General features: G+C 42.4%; 1 protein-coding gene across 6 annotated transcripts in view; it reads left to right on the top strand.

Moving 5' to 3' along the window:
• The window catches only part of MYL10 (myosin light chain 10), an 88,442-nt gene extending 67,369 nt beyond the window's left edge, over positions 1-21,073 (top strand). For 3 of the 6 annotated variants that reach the window (XM_039389334.1, XM_027734341.2, XM_039389335.1), the window contains 6 exons: positions 7,040-7,126; positions 9,789-9,864; positions 11,235-11,339; positions 14,715-14,793; positions 19,700-19,748; positions 20,519-20,766. In XM_039389334.1, coding sequence (XP_039245268.1) covers positions 7,040-7,126; positions 9,789-9,864; positions 11,235-11,339; positions 14,715-14,793; positions 19,700-19,748; positions 20,519-20,617 — 495 coding nt within the window. In that variant the 3' untranslated portion in view covers positions 20,618-20,766. Of the gene's footprint in view, positions 1-3,398; positions 3,505-7,039; positions 7,127-9,788; positions 9,865-11,234; positions 11,340-14,714; positions 14,794-19,699; positions 19,749-20,518 lie in introns of all 6 variants that reach the window. The other 3 variants (XM_039389333.1, XM_039389332.1, XM_027734339.2) reach the window with 2 other exon arrangements.
• The last annotated feature ends 474 nt before the right edge of the window (positions 21,074-21,547 follow it).

The following is a 21,547-nucleotide window of genomic DNA, read 5'->3' as shown; positions in this document are numbered from 1 at the left end:
ACACTTCTGCACCAGAGGTGCATTGATGTCATTTCAAGGAGCCAAGAAGAACTCCTGCCTAAGGAACAGTGGGCAGATTGGGCAGATCTTTGTCTTCTGCAAATTTGGAGGAATGACTACAACAATATTAAAAAAAAAAAAAATAGAAAAAGCTGGTGATTTTCTCTTTCCTTATTTTGCTCCTTTTTGCAGGTCCTTTTCAGGTTGTCTTAAAGCAATGCTGCCCAGTGGCTCCCTGGGGCTGTGGAATATTTGATTGTGGAGGACACCAGAGAGGGAGTTGTATATGAAAAGCTCTCTCAAAGCTCAGTTCAAACCTGATCCCATTTAAGCAGGTGACGAATGTGATCCACGTGCTGTTCTGAGCAGGATAAAACCCCACTCAAAGTCAATTCTAAAATCCATGCACCAAACCAGGTTCCAGTTTCAGCCAGTGCAAGCCCGGGGGCAGTGGTTTCACACTAATCCTGTTCTTCACCACTGCTTCAGAAGTGAGCAGTGCCTTGTGCTGATTGTGCCTCTTCAGCTGTGGATTTACAGGTTTCCCTTTAATCAGCCTCACTAAAGTCTCAGCCAGCCCTTTCGTGGGCTGGGGGGCCAGTGCTGGCTCTTAGGTTTTCTTTTTCCTTTTTTTTTCCCCAAAATTTTATTTATCAAGTTTTTTTTCCTTCCTGTTTAGTTCAATGACACACCAACACTCACTGATGTTTGAAGATATTTCAGGACATTCTGTGATGAAATGCTTAACTTAAGAGATGTGAAAATATAGTGAGAGACTTGTCTGTCTCCTCGCTCCCAGTTCAACTGATGATTCTCTGTGGTGGTTCTTTTCATTGTGCCTTTTGTTTTGGGAAAATATCTTCTGAGGTACCTTCCTATACAGGGACACATGAAACAGATTTAAAATGGAAAGAAAAAAATAGCCTTAATGAAAGAAAGCTGAAGAATATCTTTACATAAGGAAGTGATCATTTTTTATTAATCAGAGGGAAATGTATATGTAATTATGCTAGATGAACTCTGTGGGGAGGTTTTTTTCTCTCTTTATGATGTCTTAAGGGATTTATAAATATTACAGAGGTTTTATAGCATCATAATATTTCAGATGTGCAGTAAAGCTACTTTCAAAGGATTAGTGCAGACAAAGCAGCATAGTAAAAAATAATTACAAGTCAGCCAGTGCTACTAGGCTCTGACATCCAGGGCTGATGAGAGCGAGAGAGGCAGGGTTCAGGGAGATAATTTTTCTAACAAGAGCAGACCACACAAGTGCTGTGGAATGGAGTTCTGAGAACTGTCTCTGGCTCTCCGTTTATTCCAGGGAATTTCAGACAAGTTGGGTCTGTGATGTCTCCCCGCGTGCTGATGTCTCTGCTGATGGGGAGAAGGGAGGGGAGAGGCAGAGGGAAGCAGAGGGAAGCCTTTTTCTTATTCCCAAAACATTCCTGTGTTGATTCGGTTCGAGTGACACCTCGTAGCAGGTTCTGCCTGCCCCAAAATAGATGGCATTCTGACCAAATATCTTCTGATCTGCTGTTGGAATGTACCACCTGCACTGGGATGGGCACCAGCAAAGCTGGGTGACTTCACCAGCTGGACGGGAGCCAGTTGTGTGACCACTGTGTCTGTGTGTGTGCCTGAACACGTGTGTTCATGTGTGTGTCTGTGAGCGTGGACAGAGGCACTGTCCAGCTGTTCCCATGAGCATGCCAGAGAGGAAAAACTGTTGGGTGGGAAAAGCAGCTGCCCAATTTTTGGGTCGTGGAGGTCGAGGAGTCTGCAGTTGGAGACGTTATCCGAGATAAAGTTTGGGGAGGTAAAGCCTTCCCTCTGTGTGTCTGCAGGAGAAAAAGGAGGCTGGGATGGGGAAGGGGGTTTATGTGGGGCAAAGGAGAATGTTTAGTGTACGGGAGAGTGAGGCAGCCCAAGAGATTTTTGTACCTAGCAGGGATCAAAGGGGTGTGTGTGTGTCTGTGTGGGTGTGTGGGAGGCTGGGACTACACACAAAATGGAGTGAGGATGAGAAGGGAGGATCTGTTTGTGACTGTGGAGTAGGTAATAAAAAGATCTTCTGTTTCTCAGTTCTGATAACGTGGGGTTTATTTGAATGATCTGAGGCTGTTGCCTGTTTGAAATGCAAATTGTGCCCTTAGAGCAGTTTGTGTTTCTTACTCCTCTAGACTGTTCCCTCAAAGGCTTGTGTTTGGGTTGGCCTTGTGCTGCTCACCTGCCATGGAAACGACCTAAACCACCCTGAAAAAGGGTGGCTTGTCCATAGCTGGGATCTTTGGTGCAGGTGCAGTGCAAATTATCTCAGCAGAGAAAACTTGTGAGACAAAAATCACCAAAAATCCTGTCCAGTGCTGCAGAAATGCCTTGTCCAGGCCTGAGATGTAAGTTCTGATTCAGAGGCTGTATTCAACGATAACAAAAATTCAAAGACAGGAAATGTCAGCACTGGGATCCCAGAGTGGATGAAAAACAAGGGGAGAGTGTGATGAATGAAAAAGTAATAGTAAGTGAGAGTTACCATCATACAGTGGATCACAGCAGGGGACAGAATCTGAGCAAAATGATGGATGATTCTGTCTTTTCTGTAGTCACAGACGTAGCTGTAGAGGAAGGAAGTACAAAAAGTGCAAGGCTGGTAGTATTTTATGTCTACTTTGCCTTGGACTGAATAAACATATAAGGGTACAAGACAACAGAATCAGGTTCTTAATAGTGTACACTCCTGTTTCCCTCTGCAGGACCTGCTCATCCACTGGGGTCTTCTCTGGTAGAAAAATTTAAAAAAGACAAAATAAGTTGCTTAGTGGGAAAGTGTTTCTGCTTGTATTTCAGTTTTGGCTATCACACTGTTATTTAGAGTACCCTCTGCGTGTTTTAAGGCATGGTGGAGCAAACAAGGAACTGATGTCCCCAAACCAAACCAAAAATGAGGCTCCTGGCAGAGTGCTGCCCCTCTCTCCTGACTGCCTGTGGAGACATTCCTGCTCTGCAGAAATTGCTGAGTAGAGATTGGTTACTTTATAATTACTGAAGGGCAGAAATGTGCACCTGAGCAGGCAGGCAGGGAGCTGTGCCTGTGTTTAGCTCGCAGGAGCTTGGCCTGTTCTAGCACCAGCCTTTTACGAATTTATCAGGGCAAACAACACCTTATGTTCTGAAGTAAGAACCAGGTATATTTATCTCCTTCCTCCTTTACATATAGAGATATAAACTGATTCACTGCCCCTTTTTCTTTTAGGTCACCCAGAAATCAGAGATTTCTTTGCTCTGGTTCACTTGAACATACACACAAAAATTAATCCCTGGTTTTCCATCCAGCAAGGCAAAGGCCATCCACGCTCACTATCTCTGCCTATCTGTGTCCCTGCATACCCTTGTTCTCTCAGGCTCCCTGACAGTGCCAGAGAGGAGGAATACAAAGAACCTCAGTGAAGGAAACTCAGCTCAAAGCAAATGCCTGGTTCAACAGAGTGTTCCTGGGACCAGATTTTGGTATGGCTCCGCTTTTTCATTTAAACCTTCTAAACCAAACCAAAACCAACCCCTCAAAACAACCAAAAAAGACCCTTTAAAACCCAGGCTAATTGAGAGAGTGCTAACATTAGTAAGACAAATGAGTGATACACGACAAGCCTGCGGTTTCTCCTCTAAAGTGAAGTGTTGTTTTCTTCACAATGGGATGATTAATACACTCAGGCAGGAATATTAATAGGCTTGTTCAGTTGTTGCAACATTCTTCCCACTGCTGTGCTATTGAGGCCTCGGAATCTGAGCCCAGGGGACCCTCAGCTCTTCAGTCCCTCATCTGGCACATTCTGTACATCAGTCTCCCAGCACATGTTGCAGTGAGAGCTGCTCTGTCTCTGCAAAGTGCAGCTCAGCACACTTTGTGTGTCACGAGTGGGGAAATCAAGGCAGGCAGAAGTGATGTGTCAGTCCCCCACTTGCTCCTCTGCAGGTCACCTCCTGAATCCTTGGCAGTTTAGAAACCATATGTCTGCTCAGTTCTGTGATGTTCTTTTTAATATGCCACTCCTTCAGAGAGGTACTCCGGAGTCAGAATCCTGATTGTGTTCATTAAAAAATGCTGGAGTGTTTGGAATTGTCAGACCTATTTCTATTCTCTTAAAGCTGCCTTTTAATTCAAGTTACTCACCAGAAAGACAGTGAGTACCTAGAATATGTACCCTATTCTATTCCTGCTCCACCTCTCAGCCTTCCTCCTCATAGCACCTGCCTACCCACCATTTGTGCAAAATCAGGGTGCAGTTTCTTTCTGTGATTATGAATTTTCTGGCCTTTCAGGGCAGATAAACTACAATACTGGGACCTGGTAGTCCCAGATGCTCTATATATTTTGTGCTAAAAGGCTTAGTTTGACACTGCTGGTAGGAGGCCATTCCCACCCAGCAGCTGTTGTGAAATATATTGGTGGTCTCAGCCCCATTCCACAAGTGAACAGGTCATAAATAAGATCCACACCCAGAGCTTCAGAAAAACTGGAGATAGATTGAGCAGCATGGGCACTGATCTCCTCTATCATCCCTGGAGATGATAAGCCAGAGAGTAACACTGAACAAATATGCTGGGATGAATTTCTTCTAGAATTTCTTCTAGGCTGGAACTAGATGATTTCTCCCAGCCCAAGCCATACTATGATTCTATGGTACTTCAGTAATTGTTCCCTGTATAACCAGTTTTTTCCTTTGAAAAGGACTTCACTAAAGTAAAGAAACTTTTGGGTGGTTTTTGACTTGCCGATCTGTTTCTAATAGATATTGAGCCACAGCTTTTGGGTTTCTCTGATCCTTCCTTACATCTACAATCCTTCCTTAAAGCCTTACAGCACAGAGAACCCATTAAACTGAGGACTAATGGAGGAATTGCCAGTGTTTGGCACTTCCAGGAGCTGGACCCCACTGCCCTGCGCTGTGGTGACAGATTAAAGAGACACAGATGGTTTGCTGCTCTGGGGAATATTCATCATGCTGAACATGGATGCTGCCTTTGGCCACAGCAGAGCAGCCTGTGAGAAGGGCAAAGCATGTTTTGTCTCCATCAAGACCAACAGCCCAGGAGAAGAACCAGCTCAGCCGCCCCCTCGGAGAGCGCGGAGGCCTGAAATCCATTCCCCTGGGAACATCTGCTTCCCCTTTACCTCAGGGAACAAATGCATGGAAATACAGAGGGTTGTTCCTAATATTTCCATTCGATCTGGAAGTGTTGAAAACCCCCACCAGGCACCTCACGTTATGTGGAAGATTGCCTATGACTGCTCAAAAATAACACTTATTTCATGTGGAGGAGGAGGAGGGAATCTGTTTATTCCAAAATCAATATTTCTACATTCATTAAACATTCCACTTATTAACTTCTTTTTTCCATGCTTGTGGTGGCATTCTATCCTTGTTTTTATCCTTCTTGCAAATATAATTTTCATTTGATTTCCATTCCTATTTCCAGATTTTAGTGCTCTGCATTAGCTAATTGGAGCTTGACAGGTCTGGAGTGTGGGTATGTGGAAGAGTGCCTACCACTGCCCTAATTTCCCCCCATCCATATCCTGGGATCTAAACCAGGGTGGCTGAGTGCAGAAATCTGCCTGGCAAATTAAATTGATCAGACAATGTGTGCTTCAAACAGAGTCAAGTGGGAATATTTCCTTGAGCTGCTCTGCTCCTCAGGATATTTGAAATCAGTATTGAATCTGAACTTTCACAGGCTTTTTTATTTTGATGAAAGGAGACAGTAGAAGTTGCCTTCTGTTTCATGCAGAATAGCCCAAACTAAGTAAGACTAATTTTCTGTGACACGAGAACCAGGTGGGACTATGATAATGAAGTTTAAAAGTAAAAATGATAAAGAAAAAAGTAATCTGTCTGGAAGGGAACTCAGAAGGCAGTGCAGCTCATTATCCTGCCCCAAGTAAGGATAATGCTGTGGTTAAAACATTTCTGTAATCCTTAGAAATCATAGATTTTATTCTTTACTGCAGAACAAGACCTGTATTGTCTTAGTCAAGTGGTTGGGCCCTTATTCAAAGATATTTAATGAAGTCTAGTTCTGACTGATTTTTAGGGAGCATTAGATTCTTAGATATCATTGTAGCTCTTTCCCCAGTCTTGCTCTGCCTCAGCCTCCAGACTACGGAGTGATGATAAAAGCAGTCCTGCCCTTTTATTTAAGATGACTATCTGGAATATTAAAATAACATGGTCTACTAAGGTAATGTGGTATAGAGTCATAGGCTGGTAAAAGAATATAGGTTTCAAGTGTAGAAGGTGTTCCTGCACAGGAAGGATTAATCTGTTCAGTCAGTGTTGGTCCAGACAGAGCAGATTTCTAAACATTTCTGTGTGAGTAGGAAATGATATAATTTCCCTTTATAGTTCCTGAACTGAGTCTTCATGCTGGTCCCAGCATGGGAACTGGGAAGAAGCAGTACCTGTAGGCACTTCCCTGAACTGCTGGAATTTCTTGAGAACAGCAGGTTGGGAATTCTACCTTATATCTCCAAGTGGCACCATAAGATTACATCACTGCTCCTGAAGCACTGAGCTCTGGAAAGCCAGAGTGGAAGGGGAGGAGTGTCCTGAATCAGATAGTCTGTAATGCATGAGCTGGAGGTGACTCTGCCCCAGGAACAGGCAGTTCCCTGGGGGGACAGGCAGTGCACCAGTCCTGATGTTGAGTCACACTTTGGGTCTCTCACCTTTTTAAGGCAGCACAGTGACAGTGTCCTTGTTTATCTGAGCTGTCAGGCTCCAGGAGGGAGTGATATCACTCCAGCAGGGAGTGATAAAAATCCTCAGTGAGAGCAATTTTTATTATATATATACACACACATCTCTTCAATTCTGTTTATGTATATATGTAAGATTGAATTAAAAACCTTGTTATAACAAAGCACAATCCTCTTGTATTACTTGACTGTATATATTTTACTTTCTGTTGAAGATGGAATTTGTTTTCATGGGTGCTTAACAGACAAAAGAATATATATTTGATCTTCTTATTCGTATTACAGGCTCCCAAAAAGGCAAAGAAGAAGATAGAAGGTGGCTCCAATGTGTTCTCTATGTTTGAACAAACCCAGATCCAGGAGTTCAAAGAGGTGGGTCACTGTGCTGCTGTTCTCTACAGTCTCCTGTTATTGCTAATGAAGAACATAGGCTTTGTTTGTAATCCTTATTCAGTTCTCCATCTGCTTTAATAGAACACACAGTTGTTTTCTGAATCATCCCTGTGGTCTTGGCTGGTGTATCATTTTCCTTGTGTGTTTGTTTGTTCTTTCATTCTTTCTTTCCTTCTGTCTTTCCTTCTTCTGTCCCTCACTCTCCTGTTTCAAGCTCCAGACTTATTTGAAAATAAACCCCCGCTCCAAGATAAAGGAAAATTACCATCTCATCCACTTTAGACCTGATTCAGGAAAACACTTCATCACAGTTAAAGTGGTATTTTAAATAAGAATAGTCTTACATGCTCAAGTATTATCCTGAATGGAGATGCCTTATTGAACCAGGGCTTTAATCCATGGTCTGTTCCACAACAGCAATAGAAAATATTCTTCTGTGTCCTTCTAATAGTGCCCACAAACTAGAAATGAAAATACCAAAAAGCCCTCAGCTGACTTTCTCCACAAATGCCAATAAATGAAAACATGTTGAGATTAACAAAGCACCTTTTAGCTCCCAAGGAATTTGGTATTCCACACACTGCAGATTCTTTGAGCACAGGTAAGAAGGTAAATCTGAAAGGCTGGCATAAAAGCTGGAGCATATTAAAGACAGAAAATCTGCTTGATAAGTTTATGTTCTTTTTCTGAGTGGACATTCTGGAATGTCTGTGAGACCATCACTGTCTGGATTGGGTTGTCATTTTAAATTATTGGCTTTCCCCCCATTTTTTCTAACTCCCATCTCCAAAGCCATTTCTGACGTGATAAATGTCTACTGTTTCATTTTGTGCATGTGTCCTTCAACTTTACTTTCCATGAGGATTCCCACCAGGAAAACTCAGTAGTGGACAAGACTAAAACCCACACAAAGGACTGGGAACATGACCCAGCTAAATGGATTGGAACCACTAATCATTTCTCCACAGTTAATAGAAACATGTTTAACACTCTTCTCCCACCTCTTCTCCACATCCTATGAACCTCCATTTGACTTTCTCCAAGGATTCCTGTTTGAAGAAGGACCAACAAACAGAATGCCATATTTGATCTTCTCTAAATCAGATAATCCTGGGAACATTTCTAGGAGGATGGTGGCAGAATAATGGCATAAAACTCAAGACCATGTTGTGTCTAAAAACTGCATATTTGGGACAAGCATTTCTGAAAAGCTGGTTTTGATCAGAACATTTTTATCTAGAGATTTCAAGCAGCTCACCAGCAAATGTTTCAGCACTGCTGTTGTGCTATTTAAAGTTCACCCATTACAATATCTAATGTTCTTCCTGTCTTCTGTGAGCTTGCTGGGTTTTGCTCTGCTCTTCATATTTCTCCTGTTTTGCTTCCAAACTGTGGGGGATCACCATTCAAAGCAAGCCTTGCCCAGAGAAAGGAAAGCCTCCCTAAAGTGTTGGGGTTAATTTTTTGTAAGGGGGTGGTTTGGCAGGTAAGTGAAGGATTATGAACATGGATGTGGCAAGGAGTCACCTGGGCAAACGGGAATGTGAGCAGTGGGGCTTTGTAAGAAACTGGAGGTGAAACTACATAAGGATCTGTTGATATAATACAACCAGGGAGAGAAATGCACCCTGGAGAGCAGCAGATTTTAAAACTCTGCAAGTTAGTGTTGCTGTATTCTCTGGAGAGCACAGTCTTTCATCATAATGGAAGTGGGAATAATTCCTGGTCATTGCAAAGATACGCTCTCTTATTGATGTGCCTGTCAGACAGATAACCAGCTTCAGAGACATGCCTGGTATGACCAGGGGAATTTCAGGTCATTAAAATCTTTCCAAATCAATGAAACATTAGAAGTGTGATGGCAGCAAATAGAGGGACACACAAATAGGTAAACAGATAGATGGGCATTTAGCTGGCTTGGTAAATAATGGTCAGAGAACATCAAGTCTGTGTTGGCTGAAAATAAAAATAAATTAACTGGCTTTTTCTATCAAAAGTTAAACTTTGCCTGACAAGAGTATCTAAGGTCAGCACATCAGGGTCAGTTGGAGTACTGTCTCAAGGATACAGTTTATTGGAAAGGGGAAAAAACTTTGAATAAATTATCCTATGGAACCTGCATTTCTCTGTGCTTCTGAAAATTCAGCTGTCTCTGTATGATGGGCCATTTTAAGTCCCAGAAGGAATTGACTTCAGGTCGATAGCAGAGAGATATCTTCAGAAATGAAATGTTTTACAGAACATAACTGCACAAAGAACGAGGCATGGGGAAGGTACAAACACACAGAGCAAGCACTGCCTAAATCCTCCCTGACTAAAGTCTCCCTAATTCAAACTTTTATGGGTTAAGGCCTGAATGGCTGGAGCTGCCAGCATTGGCTCCAGCCCAGCTGCTCGCTGCACTGAGCAGTAATTTAGTGAGAAGAAGTTTGGGTGGGTTTAATTAAGCCCCTTGCCAACATACAGTAATGTGTTGAAAGTGAGGAGGGTGCAATGAGGTGGTGTGATGTGGAGGAATCAAAGGAAGTTAAATATTCCTTCTCACAGGATGAATATCATACCCCCCTGGCCTGGTGTGTGTGATTGCAGCACTGTCCTGTGCAATGGTGGTGGCAATACATGTTCCTTTTTCTTCCCCCAGGCTTTCACCATCATGGATCAGAACAGGGATGGCTTTATTGACAAAGCAGACTTGAGAGACACGTTTGCTGCACTAGGTAAACTGTAATAATTAAAATTGTTCAATACTTGAAAAAAATGCAGTTTCAAACACCTAGGAAAGGTCTGTATTAGAGTTACAGTGGGATAAGTGATGAGATACACAGGAGGCAAAGGGGAACCTGTTCAGTTTGACCTTCCTCCTGATGGCAGTTGCTGTCTCACTGCAGAGCTCCAGCTGGAAAGTCTCCTGAGCAGTCTCCTTGGGAAGAGGTCTGATCCCTCCCCTGCAACTATTTCAGAACAAGCCCACCCAAGCAGGGGTCCATGCCAGGCATTTCTGATTTGCCTCTGAATCCAGGCTTCCCAGGCTGCACTTTTTCATCTGGGAGCCATGGAATATCCACTGATTAGCTCTGCTGCCATGGACTGGCTGCCCCTCTGCCCACACAAAAGCAGGACTTCATGTGAGGTTCTGTGCTTCACGTGGGGTGAAATGTGCATGTCATGAGATTGGGTATTGTCCATTCCATGCCCATCACAGTCCTGATAATATCAAGCAGATCAGAGCAAATCTTCCCAAGGAAAGGAAAAATTAAAATGCTCGTGGTCCCAAACCTGGAGTTGTATCCTGGTTGCAACATCTGAGGCTTGAACAGTGATGTAGGCATTTGGGATTTTGCCATCTGGATCTTATTAAAACGAGTTTGATAAGAATCTTTAGTGCTCCCCAGGGTGGAATCAGGCGCCAGCAGAGTCAGTGCAAGGAGCAGAAGCTCCTGAACTCTTTATTGTGACAATGAGGTTTGCAAACTTTGGCCTGTAGCTACTGTTGCCCTGAAATATTTATTTCTTAAGGCCAAGTTCTGGTGTCTTTCCTGTTCAGTGAAGCCCTTCAACAACTATAAAGTACAGTCACAGCAAATTACCTCTCAATTTGAGACGGGTTGCCAGGGTCTAAATTCTCATCAGTGGACTGCACAAGGATGGAGAGGGAATAGGACTACTCAACTCATCATCTGCCCTCTGCTCAGTGAGGTGTCTCAATGCACAGGAGGGCAAAGACTGAGACCTTGGATTCACTTCATCACTTTGATCTCTGCTATATTAACATCAGTGGGGCCCATATTTCACCTGAGGTAAAACAAAACAAAACAGAACAAACCAGGAGTTTATTTGTTAATGCCCCTTCCCTCGTCCACTGCTGCCCATGTCTGTGTTATTTATCCTCCTTGCTGCTTCAGTCACCCTTTGATCTCAGAGTCAGCTCTGCCGATTCCTTTTCCACTGGGGTGCTTGGGAGTTGTGTTCTGCCACGTTATTAGCAAAGTTGCACAGAGCCCTGAGCTCCCCAGTGGGAGGAGATGAATGGGAATCGTTTTTTGAAACACAATTTGTGATTTATTATGAAAAATGATCTCTGCTGCAGGTCGTCTGAATGTCAAGAATGAAGAGCTTGAAGACATGGTGAAGGAGGCGCCAGGTCCTATTAACTTCACTGTCTTCCTTACTATGTTTGGGGAAAAGCTGAAAGGTAAGCACCTCTGGGGGATTGGAGAGGTATCTGTCAAAGCTCCTCGGCACTGAAATATCTCAGCACCTTGCAAATTATAATCATGTACCCACAGAGCAGTGCTCAAAGGCAGGGAGTGATCTCCACCTTTGCAGGCAGAGCTCAAGTATGAAAGGCTGAGGGCCGGTCCAGAGGACAGTTCAAAGGTGTGATTCAGCTTACACAAGCTCACATGAAAGTGCTAAGCTGAGGTCCAGAAAGCAATGAAACCCCAGCAGCCTGGAGCACGGGGAGGGGAGTTCCTCACCATCAGCAGCTTCCTAGGCTGGAGTCAGTTCCTCGCAGTGTTAGCTGCTTTTAAAGTATTTTCTGTATTTCTAGAGAAAAGCCCCTTTTTACACTTCTTTGGCTCACTAAGCAAACATGATCTCTGCGTCCTCCTTGCAGTTGCAGGGCATGAAGAGGAACGTGGGCTTCCCTGTTTTCTGTGTTAGTTGTAACCCAGTGGCCCAGCCTTGGTGTCACTTGAAGTCAATAGTGATTTTGCCATTAGATGAAGACTTCACTTAATGAAATAATTAAATCTCAGTGGATTTGCAAGGGTAAGGGAGAGGGATTTTACCCATTGCTGCAGAATATATAGAGATCACTGGGGGTGGTTCAGAAAATATGGGTACTAAATTTGTTGTGTGAGCTGGTAATTTAGTCATCTCTTCCTGCTCATGGCTAGAAACTGCAAGGGGGGAGTGAAGCCAAGAGAAACCATCATCTTCCAACATGCATTAGAGAAAGGTGAAAGCCTTGACCTTCAAAGCAAGGCTGGTCTTAGCCAAATACATTCCAGAAGTTTGTTAAAATAACTAATGAACAGAAAAATGGAAAAATCCTATACTGTCTTCTTAAAAGCATTCGTTGTATTGTTCCCGGATTCTGGCTCTCCATTGCTGAACACAATTCCAGTGAAGGGCTTTCTGTGCTTGGAGTAGAAAATAGAGAGGTCTGAAAGAAAGAATTCACGTAGTTAGTCCTTGAAGAAATACACTCCTGCTAAAGAGAAGCAGGAGAGGGGATGGAGGAGGCTGCAGATGGACACAGAGGAGGGGATTTTATCACCCAGACATCACTCTGTCTTGATAAATGTGGTACCTCCACCTTTACATTCCAGGTGTCATCTGGCAGTGCCCTCCTCCACAGTTTTCCTTCTGGGATATGTGACTATTTGTTGTGGGGTGCCCTGCTGCCCATTCCATTTGGGATGCTCACAGAGAGCATGGAAATGAGCTCTTCTTCCTTTCCCTCTTGTCCCTTACAGTTGCTGAAGCTGGCAAAGCCTCCGGCCCTGCCAATTGTGTAGCCTAAAAGCAGAGCCAGCACAGGAAGGTGAATGGCAAAGCATAACCCTCTTGTCTGCAGGTTTCCTGTTGGCTACTTGCAGGGGAGGAGGGGTTTTTTAATTTCCATTTGGTGAAGGGAAAATCACAGCTGTGCTTGTCATGCCCTTCTAGTTGGGTTTGTCATGCAAAGGAAGCACAGCCAAAAGACTGCACATTCCCAATCAAAACTAATTGGGATGAAGAGCCTTTGTAGTGCAATTAGAAAGGGAGAAAGGGCTAGAGGAAGTGGATATGGCAATTTTGCAACACTCTTTATTAGCTAAGTACCACTCAGAGAATTTGGTGAAAGGTGCTTTCTAAGTAAAATTTGTTGTGCTATAATTGATTTCTGTCATAAAGGGGAAGCTGGGATTTTCAGGATGAGCTTTAGCTTTGTATGTTGAGATTATGATGCCAGATGAACAGCTAACAAAACTCGGTTTATGTTAATGCCAACCACATGGAGCTGTTTCTACAGGGAGTCAGAATAATACAATTTGTACAGAAAACAGAGATGCCGCACATCAAAGAAACCACTTTATTTACCAGCTAATCAATAAAGAATGCCTGCTGCATTGCTTCTCTTCAAAGCCAAAGTCCAAGGATATGACAGAGGAGAAAATGTAAAACACAGTGAGGGAAAAAAAATCCCCCCTACAGTGGTGAGCAGTTAAAATGCAGAGCTCTCCTCGGAGCTGGGGGACGTTTCTCATCGTGGGACAATTAAAACATTCATTAAACACCAATGCTCTTTGTATTGATCACAGATTCATTGCAGTTTGAATGCACTGCCTACAGCTTGGCCAAAAAAATACACACGGCCAGTGCGGGACAAGGAGGAGGCCGGATAGCCCCAGGTTTGTTGCTGTTCCATGCACCAGGAGAGCACCAATCCTGGGGAAATCTGAACAAAGACTACTAGGAAGGCATCAGGAGGCTATGCAGCCACTAGAGCAGGGAACCTTGGCTGGGTTCTATCTCTGCCAAACTTTGAAACGAACTTTGAATCTGCAATTCTTTGTGTTATATCCTTTTTTAATCGCTCTTTCGGTATTTCAGTTTCCCAAGTAGCTTCATTTGTCCACGGGGTCAGTTTGCCTGCTTGTAACTTTGGTTTCCTACAGCTGCAAAGATTTGTGTTGTATATAAATACCATAATATTTTGAAATATTGTGGAATAGTCAGAAACAGAGCATACAGTGTATTCTTTGGAGTGGGTTGAGACTCTGAGTGTACTGAGAATCTGCAGCATTACAGCACAGTCACAAGCCCCAGCCAAGATTAAGGCGCTGTGAAAGCGAGTCCCTGATACAAATTTTTTCCAGTCCAAACAGAGGGAAGAAAAGGAAGACCATTACTATCATTTTACTGCTGGGAATAGAGGGACAGGGATATTCAAGTCATATCAAAAATCTGTGGCCCAACTAAGAGCAGAAGCAAAACCTCGGAGCCATAGTCTGGTGCTTCAAACCACCCTATTTCTACAAGTTACACTTAATGAGGAGATGTTTAGGGGGAAATAAGTGCAGATCACCATTTTACATTGATCATCCTGTTTCCATTGGCATTTGGATTTTATGATGAGCTCCATTTCCTTTAGTGAGGCAAATAACCTCTTCTCTATATAGTGAAGAACAAGTAACATCAAAAAGTGTTTTTACAAGGAACGTGCTGTACAAGATTAAAGGAAGCCAGTGAGGGAAACAGTTTGTTATATTTTCGTTTCTGAAAGCCACTAATCCTCTGGGTACTGATATTGGAGACCAGTTCCTGGAAGTTTTCTCTCCTGCAGACACAGAATAGATATGAGTTATTATTTTTAAGCTTCTGAGCATTGAACTATTCACCTCTATTGTTTATCTGACATGACAAATGCTGCCGACTTAAGGAACCTTTGTCTTCAAACCCACAACTGCAGAATTCTCCATTTTGCACTGTTTTCAAGTGAATGCAATTACTTAGCAAGTGTTCAGCAGCTAGAGAAATACATCCAGGCTCTTAAATTACATTTCATTAATTTTAGGCACGGACCCAGAAGAAACCATTCTGAATGCTTTTAAGATTTTCGACCCAGAAGGAAAAGGCCGCATAAAGGCAGACTAGTAAGTTTATTTCAGATCCTTTGAAAGAATAACAACAATCCTAATAATTGCACCATATTAGAGAACTGCTTAAAAGCTGTATTTTTCATGGTGTTTTAAGAGACAGAGGAACTGTCAGGCAAAGGAACATTTAGCTTTGTAAGCTGGAGTTAAAAGACTGGACTATTGTATGAATGTATTTGTATACCAAAAAGAGATGTTATTGTCTTCAGACCCTGCAAGAGGCAACGGAAATATAATCACATGTAGGCCATTAGATAGCCTTTTTTTGAAGGTCTGGGTATAAATCAACACATGACTCTTTGTAGATTAACTCCATATGTCAAATTAAAACCAATGTCTGGTGCCTAACTCTTGGAGTGCTTGACTCAAATGGGAAGCTACTCCCCCCTTAAAAAAGTGATCAATTTAATTAACTCTGTGACATGGTTTTAGTGCAGGACATTTTCCTTTTTATGTGTTTATCATTTGAGCCTTCTGCCTCCAGATGATAACTTGCTGTAAAATTCCACTAGGATGGTGGGAGCCAAACCTAATAATACTATTAATAATCTGGCAATTATTGTCAATATGGCTATTTTTAAAATAAGGAGGCAGGGCCTGATTTGTATTCATAACCTGTTGCCCCAACAAAGCAGTGTAAAAGGACTTTAAGTGCTAATTGCACAAATGTAAACCCTCATTGCACTGCCAGAACAGGACTTCAGGTAAGTGAGATAAATGCTATAAATGATATCAAATCAGGGCAGTGCGTGGGGAGGTCTGACCTATGGCTCCAGAGAAATGCTTTATGTACCCAGATTTATGCATATGGTTAAATTTTGTGGTGAATTTGGGGTCTACACTTTTTTGCAGCAGCCATTTCAGGGAGATTTTATAAAGCATGATATGTATAGGAAATTTATTAGGGAACCATGAGTTACAAAACTGTATTTGCCTCAATTAATTCTGCAAATGTTGTGATAACCTCTGAGTAGAATCCCATGGAGGTTTCCACGATATTATCTGCAATTATTGATGTCTCCTGGAAGTCAGTTGAAACTATAATATTCCCATACAGTATTTCTTTCCTTTCCCAATGTGCTGTTCTGTGACACTCCCCCAGTGGGTGTGAGAGCTGTGCTATGGTGTGCAACGTGCAAAATAAAAGCAAGGACGCAGTTTTTTCACTAAAAACTTCCAAATTAATTAAAACACAAGTGGATGTAGCAAACAGTCAGAAGGAACAGAGGGCTAACAGTTGTCCTGATGGTTTTGGGGTTAACATTATCCAAGCAACTTGGGAAGAACAGTCAGAGGATCATATCATATCAAACAACTAGAATAAATGTAGCCTGTTGCCAGCTAGGGCAGATCACAGGGCAGTGAAATCACAGCTGTGAAATATGAACTTCTGATACTACAAACCCCATGAAATGTTATATTTCCCACCACTATCTGTAACAATATCCTGCATACAAAATCTGCAGCTTGCCACCCTCTGTCCAGCTCTACATTCCTTGGATGCTGGAAGCCAGTTGGAGTTTGGGGCAAATCAGGAATGCAGCATCCCACTCCAAAATGAAGATGAGAGAGAAATACTTTTATTTTTCCTTGATGGAAAAGGTCAACCTTGTCCCCACCCCCACTGCACCGCTAACATTAGACAATTGTTTTAGTTCATCACCACAACAGAGCATAATGTTTACTTATTAGACCCGAGGGTAATGTTGATCATTACAGAACAAATCATTAAATCAATTCCGTGAATGTCTTTGAGGTTTAACTTCTATTCATATGCTTCCAAAATTTAGACATTTGAAGGTTTTGAAATAATTTTTCTGTTGGCTCACGCAGCCGTTTCAATATGACTGTTAATGTTAATAAATAATATTTCTCCATATTAAAAAATCCTGGAATGTTTCTCTCCAAAACCCGCCATGTTGACCTTTTAATCAGAACTTCTTTTTATGTTCATGGAGTTAACATCCTTCTGGGGATTTTTATGTCTCTTCCCTCTGCGTGTTTTCACCTCTAGTCTGGAAATGACTCACTTAGTCCATCTGATGGTAGCTGGGATGGAGCCTTCAAACCTTTCCAGAAGCTCCAGGAGTTTGTAACGTACTTCCAAATCCACTGACGGACTTTGTTTGCCTGCATCATTATCCCCCACATAAAACCCTTCCTAGAGCATGATGTCAAAAAGAGAAAATGCTTTCGGTCGCATTCTCAGCTGGTGTGAGCTGGCACAGTGCTTGGAAAGGTTGGATGATTCAGTCCCAAATGCCATTCATGGGACAAAGTGAGTCAGGCCAACACCAACTCTGCCCAGTGCAGGTGCCAACAAAACTGTTCCCACTTGGACCAGGAAAATGGACCCGGGACCTTTGGAGGTTCCTGTGGCTGAGCCAGTGATGTCTCTCATCGTAGCTGTGGAGCTCTGCTTCTTTCAACTCACCTGTTTTTCTCCAAGACACCCCTGTAGAAAGGGCAAATCCAGTGGAAAACCAAAATGTCCTGGAGATTTTACAGATAATTTTAAAAAAGGTTCTGAAAATATCAGACTGCAACAAGGTATTTGTGGAAGGAGCCGATGTCAGCCAGGACAAGAGATAGCATTTAGACTCCTGCCCCAAGGCACATGGATATTCCTTTTGCCCAGAAGACTTTGGGTTTGGTATGATTTTGGAGTGTTTTTGAGAAGCAAATAGCCTTTATAAAGAAAGCAAGATACGCTAAGAAAAAAGTCCATAATTTCTGGCTTTGGAAATTGTGAGTGTTTGTTTCCCTATAAAATAAATAATGGAAAATGTGCATAGATCCTTTACTCAGTCCTTCCTCCTGATGAGTGTGCCAGAGCCTACTGGGCTGTGCATCAGAAGATTATAATTAGATATTTGATCTTTTCCCCTAAATACTTTAAGCATGTGAATGGAAGACAGGCAGTGCCCAGATCTCTTTTTAATTCAGTCCTGTTTGTGATGAAGCTTATTTGTGACTTCTGACAAAATTGCTCTGAGCGCTTCCTTCTATATTCCCCAAGCTCCTCCCTGGATCACACTTCCCATTTACATTTATTAATGCTGTTTGCCCCCCTGCACAGGTATCCAATAATCAATTTGTGCTGAGGAGAGCGAGGCCTCTACTCTTGCACCCACTGATCAGTTGAGAATTCGACTTCAAAAACGCAGTCACACCCTGAACGGCCGAGGGACCAAAACACAAACAGCAGTTTGAGACAAAGAGAGATGAGGAAACTTTGCTAAGTAAAGAGAATGGTGAAGTAATGCAGGAAAAATATAAACAACAGCTTAAGCTCTGTCTGTGACTTCAGAGTGTTTCCCAAAACTTGCACAGATATTTTCACACTTGTCCTTGTGGGTAAGATCCTTATTCACTACCCAGAACCTTTTTTTTTCAGTTTTCCCTTTCTGAGCTTCCAGATGAGCACTTCCTATCAACAAGAAGGAAAAAACTATGAGTCAGAGCTCTGAGGAAGTGCTGTTGTAGCTTTGCCATCCAAACCACACTTTTGTCTGGGTGACTTTTCCCACGTGAGATGCACAGTGTATGGGAGCAGAAAGGGGAGATTTACTATGTTATCTGAACATCTGCATCCACAGTAGGTGAATTTTGCTCCTCTGGAAGTGTTCCTGCTCAGGCATGATTTCTATTACAAATAGTTTTAAATATTCCCTTTAAGAAGGAGGAATAAATACTCCCTTTAAAAAGCAAAAAGGGCTGCTTTCAGAAGAGCTATTGCTTTCACTCTCCCACAACAAAACCTTCAAAAAAGAAGCCTTTTTTTTTTTTTTCAAATCTACAAACCAAACCAGATTTCTATATTTGCTTCAGCTTTTGTTTTTGTACAACAGACTGCTCAGCTGTTATCACAGCTTTCGAGTTTGCTTTACTGATCTAGAAAAACTTCTGATGATGTATAAATACCTTTGGTAGTAACAAAAGGAGACAACTCTGCCTCTGCAGCGTGAATGCAAACTGTGAGATTAAAAAGGGAATTCTTTTACAGGAAAGGGTAATTCTTGGTGCAAGTGAAAGGGATGTTTTGTGTGATGTAACCAAGTTCATAGTGGTGGATGTTGCAGCACATGGTGCATGTGCTGCCCTCAGCACACGAGGAACTGGGTAGGATATAAAGACATTTTATCTAAGGGGGTTAGACTAGAAACAGAAATCATCTTCCAGGCTTTTCTGTTCACCTATAAACTTAGGTAAAAAAAATTAGATGCTCCACTGCCTTCCCACAATGGGTTTAAAACAGAAGGCAAATCAGCTGAGAGTCAGCCCCCAAACTATTCTCTTTGATGTAATTGCAGGGGATGCAGATTGTGTGTGGGATAAGCTCCTTGTTCCAGTGCTGTAACTCCAGCTCGAGACGCTGCACCACGGAATACAACAGGTCTCATGCAGTTCCACAGCCTCCTCTGGGAATGACTGCATGCAAATAAAGGGATTCACAGATGATGATTTGGAATAGCTGCTGGAGTCCTCTTTCAAGTCCTCTTTCTCATTTCATGCTCTGTTCCTTTCATCCTTGGATTTTACAGAAAATATTCTCTCTTTTGGTTTTGTTAAGTGATCCGAACTTTAAACAGCAAGTGAGAAAACCTACCACTTTAGGTTAAGATAAGCATACAAAATTGCTGTATTTCAATTAGAGTAATAACCTTAAACAATTTTAAACCTCCATAAAATGTCACAAAAGCGAAATAAGTTGGCAGAGCGAGGCATTGACACTGATGGGTGCCCACAGAAAATCTCTTACAATATCATGTAAGGATTAACAGCTCTAATTTATGCGGTCACACAGATTTCCTTTCATGCAACTTCAGGAAGGATCTTGCCATCTGAATTGTCATGTGCCATTATCACCCTTTAATCAGGTTATTTCATTTTATTTGAACAGCATCAAAGAAATGCTGATGACACAGGCAGACCGGTTCAGTCAAGAAGAGGTAAGGAACTGCTTTATTCAAAACAGAAATCTCTCTCCAGCTCCTGTTCAGCACTCTTTGCCCCTCTTTAAATGCATGAATTCAGCTGAAATCCAGACTGAGAGAAGGTTGATGCCAGCTCTAGCAATTAGTAACAATTCAAAGCCTCTCTTCTGAAGAGCTCCATGGCTAAATCAAAGTCAAAGAGATTCCTTGGACTCCCATCCAAGTTAAGCGTGGCCTATCTCGTGCTGTTCTTTCCTAGGGTGAGCTGGGCAAGGGATTTACTGCAGCCCAAGTGAGTTTGGGTGGGGACTGTGATCTGGTTTCCATTTCTGTGAGTTATTTTGTTTGAAATCTGAAATGACTTCTGAAATGAGGTACTGACTTTGTGGTTTGTGTGAGACTGAACATGGATTCTGCTGGCTGGGGGGAGTTCAGAAGGACTTTATTTTCAGAAGAGGAGATTGAGTGGAGTTGATTTGTGGCAAGAACAGACTGGACAGCCTGTTCCAGTCAGAACAGCAAACTGGACTGGTTTTGACCAGGGCTTACCTGGATTTCTGGGAGAGCTCTTTTCAACAGGGATCTTGTTGGGATTTGAGCAGGACTTTATTAACTAGTTGTGTTCTAATTCCTATTTCAGTTTTACTGAAGCTAAGGAAAAATCTTCCACAGTGGTTAATGGATCAGGGCAGCAGGGAGCTGACCTGGGTTGAAAAGGAAAAGCTGCACATGTTGCTGTCCCACAGTCCTACCTTTGTAACACTTATCTCCTGTTTGCTTGGCAGATCAACCAGATGTTTGCTGCTTTCCCTCCAGATGTCTCTGGTAACCTGGACTATAAGAACCTTTGTTATGTTATCACCCATGGTGAGGAGAAAGACTAAGAGCAGAGAGATGAGCTTCTCCTGTGGTGCTGCACCAAGTTATTTCATAATGCCTTTGTGTGCAAGACAAAGGGCTGAACATCCAGTATGTGAAGCCATGTGGTCATCAGAAGAGAACCAATAAAACAATTGAAATTAGATTAAAGTTATTTAATGCTCCTGGTTTTATAATATTTTAAAATAATAATTTTAAAATATCAAAATACCCATTTTGTGAGGGTTTTTTCCCCCATCCTTTTTATTCTCCCTGTCAGTGGTTTGAAATGGAATTTTGTTGATGAACCGGTGCTTTTTTGATTTATTGACAAACCTAATGTTCACCAGATGGTCCATTGGGCACTGCAGTGTTGCTTAACCTCTTGTCTTTTATACATAAGTTCCACGTATTAATTGAGAAATCCTCTAACTTATTGCACCAGGAAGAATATCTGGTAAATAGAATTATGTTCCATTTCACAGCCCCCAGCAATGAAAGTGTAAATAAAACAATCTTAAGCTCTTGTGAATATGCAATATGCCCTCTCCATCTCAGTGATGTGGTCAGTGTTACAAACCACTTCACTCATTTGCTTTCGTGAAAGAGAACAGAAATAGTGGATTATTGCCTATTTTCCTCATAGGAAAATTTACCTGGGTGCACTTAGAAACCAGGAATAATGAATTTCCCCCTTCAGAGGCTCCTCTATTGTGTGTGAGAGGTTGTCCATGAAATAATAATAACCCCTGGTCTGTCACTCCTTGGCCATTCTCCTCATCTTACAGGTGAGGCACACACTGGAAGCACGTGTTTAACCCAAGATCATCAAGTCCAGGGCCAAAGAGAGGGATTTGGGAATCATGGCCCAGGGTGACACAGGAAAGCAAACTACCTCTCACTTCAATAACCCAAGATCAGCCCAGTTTCTAAAATGGGCTACAGTTTCTTGTATT

Source organism: Pipra filicauda, unplaced genomic scaffold (assembly GCF_003945595.2).
Source record: "Pipra filicauda isolate LSUMZ 115617 unplaced genomic scaffold, ASM394559v2 scaffold71_size5581439_pilon, whole genome shotgun sequence".
Lineage (NCBI taxonomy): Eukaryota > Metazoa > Chordata > Aves > Passeriformes > Pipridae > Pipra > Pipra filicauda.
This window is presented reverse-complemented; position numbering and strand designations above follow the sequence as displayed.